The following is a 17,246-nucleotide window of genomic DNA, read 5'->3' as shown; positions in this document are numbered from 1 at the left end:
AGCAGCCTTGCCAGGCCACAGAGAAAGACAATGCAGCCACTCCTGATGAGACCTGATAGGCTAGGATCAGATAGAAAAGGAGGAAGATCTCGCTATCAGTAGACTAAGGGAGGGGCATAAGGGCAGAAGAAAGAGGGAGGGTGGGACTGGGAGGAGACAAGGGAGGTGGCTACAGCTGGGCTACAAAGTGAATAAATTGTAATAAATAATAAATAAAAATTAAAAAAAGAGTTTCTGCAATCAGCCTCAGCTGGACACAAGAGCTGTTTTTTTTCTGACAGTGTTTCCTAGTGTTTTTAAACAGTATCTGTTTTAAAGGAGCTGAAAATAAGACTGGGTCAGAAATACACAACAGCCTTGTCACTTCTGTCCAAACATCACATCCATCCAGACAGCCGTTGGTATATAAGTGATGTGATTTTGCCTAGAACAGCACCGGGGAAAGAGAGTTCCATTCTGTAAATGTCATGAGACAGGGTGTTTGAGGCTTGAGAGAGGATGAGACTTGGGCCTTTCAGTTCCCTATGCTGCTCATTCCTCACATCCCAGATGCTATTAGAAGCTCTTAGCAGTTTCAGAAAGTTGACGAGAACCAGGAGGAAATGAATGGAAAGGCAAAAACAAAACAAAACAAAACAAAAAACAAAAACCCAATCCAACCCAACCCAACCTAACCAACCAAAAAACCTACCATTATAAAATAAGAGGGTCTGTGAGCCTCAGTTAGGGTTGGCCCAGAAGAATCAAAGGAAGAGGAGGATTTTTCCCAAATTAAAAATGTGGTGATTGTATTGGGTAATATATCCAGAAAGGACAAAGAGCGGGTGACCTCCTGAAGTCGAGTGGAAATCCTCTTAAGCTAGGAGAGGATACTTTTCATCAGCAAAGAGTTAAGTCTGGCTCTGCTTATGGTAAAAAGACACGAGCCTTTACACCAAAGGAGCCAGCAAATAACCACCGAGCACTCTGTAGACCCTGCCAACAATTTTATACCTTTTCATCTTCTAACCACCCCCACGAGGTGGGCTTTCTTGCTTCCGTATCATTCAAGTTGAGAAGTTTCAGGTCATTTAGCTGTTTAACACTAGGGACAGGTTGTGTCTCAGCGAGTTTGTCCCTAGACCATGTCCCTAAAAGCCCTTCTATAGTAGTAGTGTGTGCTTGCAGTTAATTCCTGACGCTCAACACCTGACATGGGCTGAGGCTCCTTATGTGGTAAGGCTGATATTCAGGGAAGGCAATCGTCTGTTTGTTGTTGGACAGCAAAAGCACAAATGTGCAGAATAGCAGCTATTGTTACAACTTGGGGCTTACTTGCACTTCTTATTTTTATAATCAACCATGGATACATGCATTGTTTCATTGACCTATTAGCTAGCGAATACTCAGATAGATGATGTCTTCAGGGCAGAAGCCCCGGCACCTGCCTTCTCCTTCATCGGGCAAACCCACCCCTGCCCGTCGCAGGTCTCCCCTTCCCACAGACTCGCAACACTTACTTGCCATCCACACCCTCATTTAGATGAGGGCTGAGTTCACATCCGAATTTAGAACTCAGCAGGCACCACACAGTCATTTAGTTCACTTTCATATCGTCATGCGTTTGAGGAGGGCGATTTGTAGAAAGGGGGATGATAGTATGATAGTGCCCTTGCTAGCAATCAGATGAACAATCTGCCATAGAATCTCCTCCCGTGCAAACGAAGCCAGACCAGTCAAGTTCCTGAATTGTCATAGCGGCTGGGTTGTCCGTCCTCAATGCTTCCCTATCCAACGCAGGAATTAATAAAATGGGCAGAGTATCCCCTGTGGTTCTCAGGTAACCATTCTCTACTGTGACACTTCTAGGAAAAATATTGATACTTAAATGCTGTAGCAATAATATCGATAGATATTTTTTTTCAGAAGGCCTTCCTGAGGATAGGAGACAGGCATACAGATTAAATTGTCTATCCTAGTCTCGCCTATATGCATACCGCCCTCTGCATAGTCAGAGGGCATGAACTTTGCTTTGTATCTCTTCAGCTTTTCCCAGTCTACACAGGCTATTTTCATCTCGTCTTCCCGTAACAAATAACAAGATGGCCTGTTCTTCAGAATGATTGCATGCAGTGTCTCGTGTTAAACAGAGAGGGTCAGATTTATTCGGCAATGTTCTTCGAGCAGATCAATTGTTGAATAAGCTGCAGAGCTGTTTCCATCATTAAGCGCAAGGCTGAGAGTTAATTACATCAGAATTCTGATCTTGGCTCTGACCCTCATTACCAGAATCATTTTGTGGAAGTCCCTTAGCCCCTCTTGGTGCCTGTTTTGTATCAGTAAAATGAGAAATACAAATGCATTTGGCCCCTCTGTGCTCTGAGATTCTTTGCCTTCAGAAATATTAGGAGCAACAAACAGGAAGTGGATTTCCCACATTGTCCTCGGGAGCTGTCAACTTTCGTCAAAACCAACCTAGGCAATGTAAGATCTGGTGTTAAGCACCCATTTCATATATTTATGCCATTAAATGGTACTGAAGTCCCACAATGCCAGAGTCACCTTCTCTAGCACCAGTTCTCGGAGTCTGGAGAAGATTTAGATCAACCCCTGAGAGGCAAGAACAGGTTGGACTATGGTCCCCAGAGGACACAACCAAGGACGCAGTACATCCACCTCGAACAATGCTGGTGGGGTTCACTTGGATGGGTGTAACTTCCTGTCTTCATGCATTTATTTTCCTACCTAACTACTATGTCCTGTGAAGTAGGTGTGGTGAGAATCTCCTGTTGACCTCTTAGAAAGGGACCTTGTCATTCTGACTCATCTGCTATACGGTGAGGCAGTCAAGGCATGCGATGACCACAGCACTAACTCAGCTCAGCATGTATTTGGGGAAATGTGCATTCTTCCACACATGTGGGTAAAGAGACATGCTAAAGCTTGGCTGGAGCCTGCCACAAATGAGGGATGGTAGATTGTGTGTGTGTTTGTGTGTGTGTGTGTGTGTGTGTATGTGTTATGATTCCATTAAAAAAAAAATCCCTTCCTTTTGTTGGGAATGTGGGCAATGACCCCATTGCCTCTCACAAACCAATTCTATTCCTCCCTCCCCTAACCTACCATTTTTGACATGGCCAATGTGTGAATAGCCCCAAATGTCAAATTCCCTAATAGATCAGTAGCACTGAAAAAATGTCAGCCACCTCTTCTTGGGAAACAACCACAATGACACTGGTGACTCGGACCAGAATGGGGCTGTAGTGATGGAACCGCATGGGTCATATTTAAAGTACCAGTTAGGCCATGGCTTCAAGTCTGAGGTCTTGCTGGACCGCCTAGAAACTTCTGTGTAGGCACGCCCCCACAGGGAGACCACAGGTGGGTCAGATTTCTACACATCCACTTGTGACTGGAAAAAAAAAAGTTCTGGGAACCTGTCTTCCAAATCCAGGATATTGCCTCTGACCTGCCTATCCCTCTTATTCCTTTGCTCTTCCCAGAAAAAGCAAGTGAGTCAGACCAAGATTCGGGTCATCTCAACTATCCTGTTCATCTTGGCTGGCTGCATCGTGTTCGTGACGATCCCTGCTGTCATTTTTAAATACATCGAGGGGTGGACAGCCTTGGAATCCATTTACTTTGTGGTAGTCACTCTGACCACAGTGGGCTTTGGTGATTTCGTGGCAGGTAAGCAACCTGGGGATCCCCAGTCACTTGGGCCTCAGTGGGGAAAACAATCTGCTGGATGTCCTTTCCAGAATCATGATGCCAGGGGTTGGGGATTTAGCTCAGTTCTAATGTGCTTGGCCAGCAATCCTAAGGCCTTGGGTCCCGAACCTTAAAAAGAATCAAAGTCATTGCAACTGCTGTTGTGGAGGAGGCAAACAAAACGACTCTCTGTTTGCTGTCACGGTGCTGTCAAGCATCACTGCACGCGTTATGTGGGGGTAGAGCGAATTTCTCACGGAACCTTGGACTTCTCAACTGCATTAAGGCTTCTTGAGTCGTTTGATAACGAACAACAGTTAGCCAAAGGCAAATGTCAGACTCAACAGCCATCAGCATTGCTAACCGGTCGGCAGTGACCCTCAGGTCAAGCTGCTAATGCCGAAGTGAGAGTCAGTATCTCTGCTGCCCAGGTGTGAGACCGCCCTAGTCCTTCTCAAACACTGGTCCATCTGGATGGAGTCCTCAAGCTTGGGAGAGAAACGGAGCCAGGAGGAGCAGCCTTCAGTCTATTTAGGTCATCCCTTAGCAGTCACCATAGATGGTGCTCCCTAGGGAAAGTCAGGTGAGACTCTGGTCTAAAATAAATACCCGCGGGAGCAAACCGAGAGCCGCTTCACACCAACTTTAAACGCTTCCTTGAGTAATTTGCAAGGGGTAGTGTCTTGTCAGTGACCGTGCTGGCATCACTGGCCTGAGGGCTGCGGGCAGTTGAGCACTTGTGATGGACCCTCCAGTTCGAAAGTGCTCCCGAGGATGGGAGTGGCCCGGTGAGCTGAGGGAAAATGCTCAGAGCCTGGTTCTGCCTTTTAGTTATTAGAACTAACCGCTGTGGACTGAGCTGTTGGCATACCCAGCCCTCTGTCTTTCATTACTCCAGAGAAGGTGACCTACACTGTCTTCAGATCTGAACTGTTTGGGTGGGTCTTCCTTACTAGTGGTTACAGAGCTGTCTTTCCTCCATAGACTAGTGTCTCTTAGCAGGCACGATGCTGACTGAAAGGTTCTTATTTATACATACGTATCTGTGTCTGTGTGAGCATATGCATGGTTGTGTGTGTGTGCGCACGTGCAGATGTTGAGTGCCCCTTTGAAAGGCAGGGTCTTCCCCTAAACATGGGGTTCGGTTTTCTTGCTTAGACCAGAAGCCAGGAAACCCCTGTGAGTTTTCGGTCCTCTGCCCTGGCTTGGAGCTGGCATAACAGGCATGAGCGGGATGTCCAGCTTGTTAGGTGGCTGCTGGGATCCTGACTCTGGTCCTTATGATTGTGCAGCGAGCTTTCTTAACTGGTGAGCTGTTTCTCTAGCCCCTAAACCAGTCTATTCTAACGTCTGGTTTTCAGAGCTCACATAGATAACCTGTCAAGTGTCTCCCTGGAAAATACACTCAGTGGGAGTTTGTCACTATATTTGCAAATAGAACTCTCCTGGTACCTCTAAAGAACTGGCCCTGGGACCCCTGTAGATACTAAAATCAACAGATGCTCAGAGCCCCTCACAAAAAACAATGTTACTTTTACATAGAATTTATGTACACCCTCCTGTGCATGTTAAAACCACCTGCCTGTAGATGACGTGTAACCCTTACTGCCATGTAAATGCTTTGCAAGTAGTCACCACACTATTACTTAGGGAGTGATGAGAATAAAAAGTCATGCATATGTCTAGCTGACACAGTATTTTTTTTTTAATATTTTGGTCCACCCCTGGTTCAATCTACCTAGACCACTTGTGGATACGGAGGTTCAATACTCTGAGTAATAGGGAAGGTTGCAGGACCATTCTAACAACGTGTATGACCAAGAGCCGATGGTCACTGTGATCTGATAGGGTTATCAGCTGTACTAGAAATACAACTGGGGATGGGAGCGAGCCACTCAGGAGCGATTGCTGCTTTAGTTTTACATCTGTCCCGCTCTGGGCCAGCCTAAAGATACCGCAGTATTTCACAGCTCTGACTGGGGGCACCCGCAGAGCCCGCAGTTCTGGCTGTGGCTCAGGAAAGGCTACACAAAGGGAGAGGCTTTGTGTTGTTGGCTGGCACACCCCAGTGACAAGTCTTGCTGCATGTTAGTGACTTGCTCAAGTAAATATTTACTTCGCCCAAAGGAGAAAAGAATGCGTAAGGGTATGGGCCTAGCTCTCAAAGAAAATAGCACCAACTCTGAAGAATGTTGGCTACAGGGGAGAAAATGAAGGCAGCTGAGCCAAAGCAAGGAGGGGCCCGCCACCTGGAAATGGCTGTTTTAAATTTTTTTTTTATCTCTTTCTTTGCCCTTGTGGCACATATGTATGCCCGATGCTCTTGGAAGTCAGAAAAGCCATCGGATCCCCTGCATTGTGGGTTACAGATGGCTGCCAGCCCCCTGATCCTCCGCAAGAGTGCTAAGCGCTCTCAATCCGCGAGCCACATCTCCAGCCCCATTCCTGTCGCAGTAGAGTTCATGGGTTGTATTGCAGGGTTGGGTTTGAATTTATTCAGAGCCATAAGTGCCGGTGGGTACCCGTCAAGCTTTCCAAGCTATTTTTGACACCACAGAGCCCAGCACAGCTTCAGTGATGCCAGATACCGTGACAACCACGACCCAGTGGGAAAGGCTAGAAATCTTTCATCACCCAGTGTCCTGATTGCTAGTACATCACCCATAGGGTTATCTCAGAGGGACCCTGCCTGCTCTCTGGGTGAGTGAGGGGTGCCCTCAGCAGTACTAGTATGGAGGTTGGAGTAAGCAGGCCAATTATTTGGAATAAAGACCACTTCTATCGATGGGACAGTGAGTCAATACCAGTAGGCAGCTGACCAATATAGATCTTGACTATAGTCCTTATTTACAAGATGATGGGCTTGAACTAGTTGTCCTCACCACCACGGTTTAGCTCTAGGATATGGTGATTCTAATTGCCTGGCCTAGTTGACCCCCTGGATGAGCATTATGTAACACCATCCCTCACTTAGCATCAGATCACTATTTCATGGATCAAAGTCTCAGCAATGCCATTATACCTAATTTTACTGCTGCACACCCACTCAGCTTTGGTAAATGTGAACTTTAGAAGGAAATAACTCTTTGAGTGTTTGAAACCATTTGGCATAGTTTAGCAATACATATATATACATACATACGACTATATACGTATACATACATTCTTTCCTCTCTTTTTTTCTTCCTCCTCCTCTTCCAACCCTTCCTCTCCCCTCCCCTTCTTTCCCTCTTTGTTGCCACTCCACCCTTCTTCCCTCCTTTTCTCTCCTGGCTTCTCCCTCTTTCTTGTTCTCCTCATCTTCCCCCTCCCACTCCTCCAACTTTGTCTTCTTCTTTCCCCTGCCCACCTTCCCCTCTCCTTTTCAGAGTCAAGTTCTCACTAGGTAGCCCTGGCTCACCTAGAACTCACTGTACAGCTCAGGCTGGCCTTGAACTCACAGTGGATCCTCCTGTCTTTACCTCTTGAGTGATGGGATTATAATCATGCACTACCATGCTGAACCCTCACAGTACTGAATCTGTGTTAATAAGGTAAAGTCAGAGAAGTCTCAGAAAAACAAAATGACAGGTGGGCCAGCATCTGAAATCCATTTTATGTGAAGTAAAAAAATTTGTCAGTAAGAATAGATGACTCAAGGTAGCCAACTGGCATTTTTTTTTTCTGTTACAGAATTGAGGGTTATTTTTAGTGGCTAGGAATCAAAGAAATTAAGCTACAAGCAAGAATCCTGCTTCTGTTGTGTCTTGTTTCCTGCAGACCTAATGGCCTAGAACTGGACATGTAAATGACATTTCCCTTCATGGGCTGTGATGTGCTCTGTGAAGACCAACTGATGACCATTTTAACGTGTCATTTGGTTGCTTTCAGGGGGAAACGCTGGCATCAATTACCGAGAGTGGTACAAGCCGCTGGTGTGGTTTTGGATCCTTGTTGGTCTTGCCTACTTTGCAGCTGTCCTCAGTATGATCGGAGACTGGCTGAGGGTTTTATCCAAAAAGACAAAAGAAGAGGTAGGACCCTTCCCAATCCCAAGAATGTCCTTGGCATCCCTCATTGAGAAATGCCCGTTTCTGACTCCATGCAAGAACTTCTTTCCCCCTTTATTCAGAAGCTAAGTTGAGTGGATCATAATTATTTATAGATCCTTTAGTAAATAACTGGTTTAAAATGCAAAGAAAAAATAGAAATGACAAGTGAGGGTAGATGGTGGCTTCAGAAAGAATGAAGTCACCTTTGTTGGCAAATGCATGGGAGGCTTCGTGAACCTCCCATGAGGTAACCTGGGGAAGTTATTCTGTCCTCCAGGTCTCAGGGTCAGCATGGGGATGGCATGTTGGCCACTGCTAGATAAAAGTCATTAAACAGTGGTCAACGAGGGGAAAATAGGCTCAAGGGGTCCTTTCTGCACATATCCCCATGTTCCCCCATTGTCAGATCCTCAGATTTTTATTCCTCTTGCCAGTAACCTGCAGTCTTCATTCCTTCTAGAAGTGTGTTTGAAACTCTACACAAAGACAAGAGAAGGAAGACAGAAGGGAAGACACATAGGACATTCAAATTGCAATTCTTCTGCAAAGAGAGGAAGATAAGTAGGGAGAGAAGCAGTTAAAGAAATGGAGAAAACTGAAGAAGGACAAGAGAGGGACAGGCACTCCATTTAAGGGCATCTGCTCAATTCATTTGGTAAAAAGAGACATAGGAGATAGTTGCTGAAGGAGTTCTCCCATTTCTCCAATTCCCTGGCTTACACATCAAAGTTCCTGGCTTGTGAAAACATTGTCAATGCCATTTCCAGGTTTATTCCCCAGATGACTGACCTGATGAATATTGGCTTTAATAAAAGAGAAGGAACAACAAAAACACAGACTTTGCTAAGTGCTAACCTTTGAGTCATTCATCTCTATAAGGAAGCAGGATGCAGATGGGTTCTATGTACCCTGTCAATGAAGCAACTGAGGGATTTGGTGATGAATTTCCAGCAAAACTTCACCTTCTAAGGAAGTGTATTAGGTGGGCTTTGGTGGGAAATGCCCTTTTCCTACATCTTAACTAGGGAAGTATGGTTATCAGGCACTTTGGTCCTTCCTCTGCCACTACCCTTAGCACATGGTTGTAGAATGGCTCTGGTAGAGGGTGACTGCCACCCCAGTTTGCCCAGGAATTAGGGAATTTCCTTGGGCACAGATTTTTTTTTCTTAGTACCCCAAGGACTGAACCCTGGGGCCTGGCTCATGCTAGGCAGGTGCTCTAGCATTGAGTCCTATCCTTAATGCTTGGACTCAGCATGAGTCAGGTTGGTCCTCTTACTCAGACAGAGGAATTAGAAAGGCAGAAAGAACGAAGGGCTGCTTAACATTGTATTTATGGCCAGCGATGAGTTAGGTGTGATCTTTTTACATTTTTATTTTTCCAATTTATTCATCATATATCCAGATTGAATCCCCCTCCCTCAATTCCTCCCAGGCCCACCCTTCTTCCCTCCCTCTTCCCCCCCGTATCCCCTTCCCGTAGTCTACTGAAAGGGGGAGTTCTCTACCATTGCCATCTGCCTATAGCTTATTAAGTCTCATCAGGACTGCCTGGATCCTCTTCCTCCCTGGCATGGCAAGGCCGCATCACCAGGGGAGAGGGATCGAAGAGCATTTGACTGAGCTCATGATAGAGGAAGCCCCTGCTCCCATAACTCAAGAGATCCACATGGAGACTGAGATGCCAATCGGTCTCTTCTGAGCAGGGGGTCTAGATCCTCTCCATGCACGGTCCTTCGTTGGTGCATCAGTCTATGCAGGATCTCCCGAGCTCAGATTTTTTAGCTTTGTTGGTCTCCTTGTGGTGATCCTGTCTCCTCTATGTCCTTCTATTCTCCCCACTTCTTCCATTAAGACTTCCTGTGCTCTACCCAAAGTTTGACCCCGAGTCTCAACATCTGCTTCAATCCCCTGTTGAGTGAATTCTTTCAGAGGACCCTCTATAGAAGGCTCCCATCCAGTTTCCTCTCTTCCACCGCCTCTGGTGTCTATCCTGTTTGCCATTCTGATTGAAATTTAAGCATCCTCCATAGCGTCCTCCTTAGTGTTTAGCTTCTTTAGGTCTGATGATCCTGTGTTATATAGCTAATGTCCACTTATAAGTGAGTGTATACCAAGCCTGTCTTTTTATTTTTGAGTTACCTCACTCAGGATGATCTTTTCTAGTTCCATCCATTTGCCTGCAAATTTCATGGTTTCCTTGTTTTTAATAGCTGAGTTTTATGTACATCATTGTATAGATGTACCACAATTTCTGTATCCATGACTGTGGTCTTTAATGTGATGCAATGATAGAAGCTCCATGAGACAGTTAAGTAGGAAAAATGGGGCTTTACAGTGAGAGAAAGAGAGACAGAGAAAGATAGACACAGAGACACACACACAGAAACAGAATCCTAACTTTCATCCAGATGTTATCTGCCTCTCTTCAGCCATAATTTCTCAATCTCAGGCACTTCTGTACCCCATTAGCTAGTCACTAGCCAGTCTGATGTGGGTGTCTCATTGTAGAAAGCATCAGAGAAGATGTAGTAGTAGTTTGTCTCTTTCCCTGGGAGGTCATTACCCCCTGATCTCTCCCAGGGACAGCCTTCCTCATGGGACACTGTAAGGCTCTGAGGAGCCTGAGAGGAGAAGACTCTCTTAGTTTGTTCTTGCCTTTCTGTCTTGTCTAGGTTGGTGAGATCAAAGCCCACGCAGCTGAGTGGAAGGCTAATGTTACTGCCGAGTTCCGGGAGACAAGAAGGCGGCTCAGCGTTGAGATCCACGACAAGCTGCAGCGGGCAGCCACCATCCGAAGCATGGAGCGTCGGAGGCTGGGCTTGGACCAGAGGGCCCACTCGCTGGACATGCTATCCCCGGAGAAGCGTTCTGTCTTTGCAGCTCTGGACACAGGCCGTTTCAAGGCCTCATCCCAAGAGAGCATCAACAACAGACCCAACAACCTGCGCCTTAAAGGGTCAGAACAGCTCAACAAACATGGGCAAGGCGCTTCTGAAGACAACATCATCAATAAGTTCGGGTCCACCTCCAAACTCACCAAGAGGAAAAACAAAGATCTCAAAAAGACCTTACCAGAGGATGTTCAGAAAATCTACAAAACTTTCCGGAATTACTCTCTGGATGAAGAGAAGAAAGAGGAGGAGACAGAAAAGATGTGTAACTCAGACAACTCCAGCACAGCTATGCTGACAGAATGTATACAGCAGCAAGCTGAGCTGGAGAATGGAATGGTACCCACAGACACCAAAGACCAGGGGCTGGAGAATAACTCATTACTTGAAGACAGAAACTAAATGTTAAAAGACACTGGAGCTGGACTAAGTGTTGTTTTTGTTGTTGTCTTGTTGTTTTGGTTTTGTTTTGTTTTACTATTCACACTGAGACACGTGCCTTAAACAGACTTCTTGTTAGCTCAAAATTACATAGCATTGAAGAATCTATTTCACTGTGCCATACACGACTAAAAGCTTGCTCTGCCAAAATGAATCAAACAAGAGCTTCGTCTCAGATAGTGGTGGCAGGACACACGGGAACCTTCGCACAGGTAGTGGGTGCTGGCCATCCCTGCGTGGGGAGTTCCAGCAGCAATGCTCTAGCCCTCGCAGAGCGCCCCTCTGAAGTGGTGCGCAGACAAGGGCAGCCATCCCTTAGACCAGCCTCAGAGAGGACAGGTTTATCTCATGAACGGAGTCTCCATTCCCAAACTGACCCTTAGGGATAGGTTGCACACAGAAGGGGCAGCTGTCTGTGGGAGACCTGGTGACTCTAGCAAGGTTTTCAGTGGACATTTTGGCATGTCCCCTGAGCTTGAATTTTGACAGGCCACAGTGTAAAACACCTACTCCAAAAATGAATGTCCTTGGGACCCAAGAGTACCTGGAATTTGTTGGAAACTGATCAGAGCACACATTTTATAAGGTGCAATTGCTTTTCTCATAAAAAAAAAAACACAACTCACAGATGCATCCCACTGTGGCTATAACCTTAGCCAATGACAGCCTACTGACCTTTGTCCTTTTCATGGGATAGGTAGTCCAGGTAGGCTTGCAAGCATTGGTGAATACACCACCTCAGCCACCTGCCTGGTTGGAAGGCAAATCATGCATTTTCTTCAGTGGGTGTGAGGTAAAAATAAGCTGATTTTGGAACATTCATACTCACTTTTCTATGGGAACTTTAATTATAACTTGTTTTGATAGGAGGGAGGAAATACCAAAATTATTGCCTTTGCATGATGCCAGTGGCTTGCTGTTCTGTCTAGCTGATCCTATTTTTTTTTAAATAAAAATAAACAGACATCTTGCGTTTGTGAGACACACCAAGGAGGACCATGGCATCTTTCCATCTCAGGGCTTTTTGTCCTTTTGGGTGTCTTACGCACAGCATAGCTATGAGACTCAATCTTGCTATTTCATACAAAAGGAAAATGAATCTCTCACTCAACCCTTGTATAGTAAGATTGAAATGGTTTAAGTAGTTTGCAGCTTAAGTGCCATTAATGCCATTTAAAAAAATATCGACAAAGGAATATTTAAAAAGATTTCATTTCATTCCTACGTTTTATACTGCCTTTATCAATTTTATTTTATGCCTATATTTTGTTATGCCTTTATTATGGGAACATGACCCCTCCTTGCCTGTTCATCTCACACCTGTTATTTACTGAAATGCTAACTCCCCTATCATTGTGTCGAGGCAAGCAACCATCAACATGTGATAGCCATGACTGGTTATCCAGTTATAGTTCAGTGAAGGACCACTGCAGGAAAGGGTGTATCGTAGTTTGGGGAGGTTGGTTTTAAAGTGGATTTTTATCAGAAGGGGAATTTCAATCAAGACTTTCATCTCACCTGTGTATGCCTCAGCTTTAATCATATTTGGCTGGCATGTTGGTTCAGTTAGGGACCCTGCGCTTAATTAGGCATTTGGATCCTATAACATGAGGACACTGCTGGCTATGTGTCTTCTAGATTCAGTACCACCTTTTGGGGATTTCACAGAATTTTCTAAAACTAACTCACAGAACCTATTTAAGAAAGGATCACAGCACAAGTGGAGACTTCCAGAAGAAACCATCTACCATCTTCTAACTGAAGGGAAAACTATGCCTACTGCCTCCTTGACCGGGTACCATGGAAGACTCATCTCCCCTAAGTTTCTGGGATGTTCTGCTTACAGCTGTCCCCTTCTTGGAACACAGAAGCCCTGTTTCCCAGCTTCAGGATCTTGTTGAATATTGAGAGGTCAAATAGGAATCAGCATGGTGAGGCCTATTCTGTTTGTTTGAAGCAGAACTTTGGCTCACTGGTGTTTCACATAGTGCTGTGTGGACTCTTAGGAAATGATGCTAATACAGGTGTGGGTGCTGGGTTTCTATTATGGAAGAATGCAGCCTGGCTCACTGCGAGTTTTGGAACAGGTAGATAAGTGGGAATCCTCTTATCTAACAAGTTTCCTGGTGAAACTGCACACGGATCTCATCTGCTTAAGTTTCCACTGTATGGTACCTTGGTACATCTTATGGTTGTGTTTAAACCGCAGGCAATAGATCTTTATCTGGTAAAGAAGCATCCCTGTCATTTGTTCAGTGCCTTTCACGGACCTGGCACTGAATTGGGCATTTTATGATACTCACCGAAACCTCACCCTATCACATGGGAAGTATTTACAAATCCTTTGTTTAGACGAGAGCACAGAGACTCAGGGAGTCTAAGTAATTTACTGGTAGTGCACAGCAAGAGGTGGTAGAGTCCGCTTTCAGTTTTGCTACAGTGTCCATACCATGCACCCTTGTGAGTGAGTGTGTGTGTTTGATTGTGTGCCTGCACACATCTTGCAAGCTTCATGAGCACAGTTGACAGAGTTGAGGAGGAGACAGGTGTTTTTACCACTATGAGGGCATGAAGTTTTAGGGTAAACCTGGCCTAAAAGGTTGCCCCTGAAGCTATATGCTCTTGGCTTGGTGATGCTGTAGACAGCACCTTTTCTGTATTGCTAGAAACGCCCCTCAGAGGCACTCCTTTGCACTTTACTTGATTTTCTTCATACAGCAGGAATTAGACAGCTCAGAGGTCTTAGATTCCTAATTGACCAAATGGAACAGGTACATGGATTGGTGTGTATTCACAAGAAATAAACCACAGTAATACTGAGAATCAAACATCACCTTGGATTAAGAGTGTATAACCCATTACCTGAATGTTAGATAAAGGTTCTGAATGATGTCAAAGATGACCCTGTATGAAGATTGTGTATGTGGATAAAGTGTTCCAAAAAGTATGAAGTACTCTCCAGAGTTGAAGCTGCAAAGGGAATGAGACATTTCATTTCTCTTCCTGTGTACATGCTAAGCCTTGAGGTTTTGGTCGTTTGGAAGTTACTCAAATGTTATCCCTGCAAGGATGCAAGCAAACAGTATGTTGAATGTGTGTGATAAGACAGCTGCTACCTGTCACATATAAACATCAGCCCAGCCCCCCCTTTTCCCTCAGTATCCCCTACCCCTATTAAACCCAGAATAAATGTATGGATGTTAGACACATAAAGAGCGCATGTTGGCTCTCTTCAGTGGGCAGTTCTGGGCTTCATTTGGCAGCTGGGCACAGAGTTGTTCTCTCATCTGGGGATTTACTGGTGAGAGCCAAGGGATAGTTCAGACAGGCAATTATATACCCAGTCCTAACTCAGTAGTGGTTCACCCCAGCAGTTTGTCAGTTCAGGTAGACTGCTGTGTGGCATATATGTACACGCGTGGTGTGTGTGTGGTGCGAAGGGGGTCGCTGGCCTATAGTCCTGGTATCTGGGACTTCTGTGTGTGCTCTTCCACATTACAGACTGTGCTCACAGGCACACTGCTTTCCTGTACCTCATCTGCACATCAAGGGAACTGAGCACAGATTATTACCAAAACCTTTTCCAGTTGTACAGTTCTCTAAGAAAATATTCCCCAGCCCATGTGTTAATTTAATCAGAAAAATTATTAATTTACATTTCTGAATATCGATTAATGGCCCCACTCCCATCCTTGGTATTTGTTTTCTGCATGGCCGGCGGAGACCACATCTCATACAGGCTTCATCCACCACTCTAGTTGTTCAGCACACTGTCACTCAGCAGCACACTCAGCAGGTTTTTTTTTTTTTTTTTTTTTTTTTTTTTTTGAGGAAGGGGCTGTCATCAGGGCAATGGTTTTAAGACTAATTAAATAATTGTAAGCCATTGGTAACTGCACTCAATTGTACTAAAAGTTCTCTTGACTGGGTTATGAATTCATGTCCCCGCTCCCGGCTTCTGGTACACGAAGGTGCACATGCATGTAGGAAATGACTTTTTGGGTTCCATGGGACAACTTCATGTGGAAAGTCATAGCTGTGTGAAATATTAGCAAATGTAGCCCCTCCCCCCTCCGGAGGCAGCATGTCCTGGACATTCAAAGGTACATAACTCTTTGTACACCCAGTTTGGGGGATGAGGAGAATATGTGCCAGGGTTCTGGTTGAAGTAGTTATGTCTCGCTGGACCAGGGAAGAATGTTTATCATCCAGCTTACAGAATGGTTCCAGCATCAGAACACAGACGCTGAAAGGAAGGGAAGCAAAGCAAGCGCACAGAGCCTCCCTGTGACAAGTGAGCACCGTTGCCTTCTGCAGTTTGGCCTTCTGCGTTTTGCCAGTGCTTCCTGTCTGGTGGCCCTTCTGACCGTTTGGATAGGGCCGCGCGCAAAGACAGAGGCTGACAGTGGACACGGCAGGCCTTTGCTGGTACAGCCTAAGAACCAGTTAGCAACAGCCTCGAAAAGAAGCTCAGCTGAGCTCTCAAAGGCCACTTATCATTGGCATTGCAGGCGCTGTTGAGCCGGTCGAGACTGCATGGACATGGCAGCCACGTGGCTCTGATAAAGTCCTGTAGCCACGTTACAGTGCACCACCCTGTCATGCTCCGTGCGCTTCCTCATCTTTCCATGTCTATAGATCACATGACACTAGCTTACTGGTATAGAGAAGTAAGAGGTGTCTCTGGCATGATTATAATTTTCACAGGTGCCTGAGATCGGGGACCCGCTTTTTTCTTTGTCGTTAAGTGAAAGTATAGTTTCCTGTGCATTAAGAAAGAAACCCTTTTGAGAAGACTTATGCCTTAGAGGCAGCTGCATGGTCTGTTCCTTGTGTCTAGGGCTCCAGCTGTAAGGGAGAAACTGCAGCCATTCCTAGAAGTGATACACAAACCACTCTGTATGCTAACCTTTGTTCCCCTCTGTCCCAGCATTGCAGGTGAGGGACCCAGTGATGGTGGACGAGAAACCCATGTGTTTTACCTATTTTTCTCTTTGTAGGATTTCATGGTGCTTTTTTTTTTAAGGCATTTTACAGTTAATGTGTTGGGAGGGCATTTCATATTGTTCTTAGAAGGAGAAGTGGAAATTTGCTTGTAACATTTCAATAAGCTGTGCTGCTATTGTCCTTATTTGAAGATGTAATTTTTTTTTTTTCAATGATGGAGAACATTGCAACAAAGACCTTCTGGAAGATCCAACCTAATGTCTGTCCTGTTTTCCTTTCCATTATGGGGTGTGTATGGTTCATAGCGTCTGGATTGAGCAATCAGGTCAGGACCACAGGAGAGGTTCCTTTCCTGGCTTCCATTCTTTCACCAACATATTGCAGCATGTTCATGACAACAGAGCCGGGAGAACCTACTCTCTGGAGGAGAAGCCAGGAACCCCTCAAGGGAATCAATCCTTACCAAGTCAGCATTTTGTCTATGCACTTACATTCATTTTTGTATTTTCATCTTATTTCAGTTGCGTGTGGCTGGGGGCTGGGCAGCACGCTAAACCACAATGCCTGCATCAAGAACCAAAATTGGTCATTGTGGTAGATCTGCCACTCCAAAAGGTACATGTCTTTGGTGCAGACACGGCAAGATACATTGATATGCTCTAGCTGCATGTGTCTTCCATGATGCATGGCAACATATTAGAACCAATTCTGGAAACCTATTATGTACTAGGCTGTCTACTGGCAGTTGACAAGCAGCCTACTTAGCCTTCCAAAGGAAGAAGTATCAACATTTCATAGGCGACCAGTGTGAGGCTCTGAGACAAAAATGAGCAACTCAATCAGCCATCACCCTGAGTCTCTCTAGGTTGTGTAATTCATGCGATATGTGCTGTGATCATTTTTTTTTCAGTAAAGCTGGCCTGATTATTGCAGACCTATCCTCACTCACTTTCCTGTCCTCCATGATGTCAAAGGTATAAACTGTTAGCCAGAATAAGACCAACTAACTGGCTTCTGCTGGTAGTAGCTGGCCAGGGATGGGTCTGGTTCATGTTTCTGTTATCTTTCTGGGCTCACCACGGTACACAGCACTTGCTAGGAGCTCACTGAGATCTTTGGAAAACTCAGTACAAATATGCCACTGGATCTTCCCGGTCTATAGGACAAAATCCCAAACCATGGTCTACCAGGCCCCGCCTGAGGTCGTATTTCATTACAAATCAATGTCATTCATTTTGAATGG

The 17,246-nt window shown here is 45.3% G+C and overlaps 1 protein-coding gene across 3 annotated transcripts in view; it reads left to right on the top strand.

The window, feature by feature from the left end:
* Positions 1-16,256, top strand: part of Kcnk10 (potassium two pore domain channel subfamily K member 10) — a 138,290-nt gene extending 122,034 nt beyond the window's left edge. For all 3 annotated transcript variants that reach the window (XM_021641716.2, XM_060388000.1, XM_060387999.1), the window contains exons 5-7: positions 3,483-3,669; positions 7,561-7,703; positions 10,397-16,256. In XM_021641716.2, coding sequence (XP_021497391.1) covers positions 3,483-3,669; positions 7,561-7,703; positions 10,397-11,017 — 951 coding nt within the window. In that variant the 3' untranslated portion in view covers positions 11,018-16,256. The remainder of the gene's footprint in view (positions 1-3,482; positions 3,670-7,560; positions 7,704-10,396) is intronic.
* Positions 16,257-17,246: the final 990 nt, after the last annotated feature.

Source organism: Meriones unguiculatus, chromosome 7 (assembly GCF_030254825.1).
Source record: "Meriones unguiculatus strain TT.TT164.6M chromosome 7, Bangor_MerUng_6.1, whole genome shotgun sequence".
Lineage (NCBI taxonomy): Eukaryota > Metazoa > Chordata > Mammalia > Rodentia > Muridae > Meriones > Meriones unguiculatus.
The sequence above is the reverse complement of the archived record's forward strand: the minus strand, read 5'-3'. Positions and strand labels throughout refer to the sequence as shown.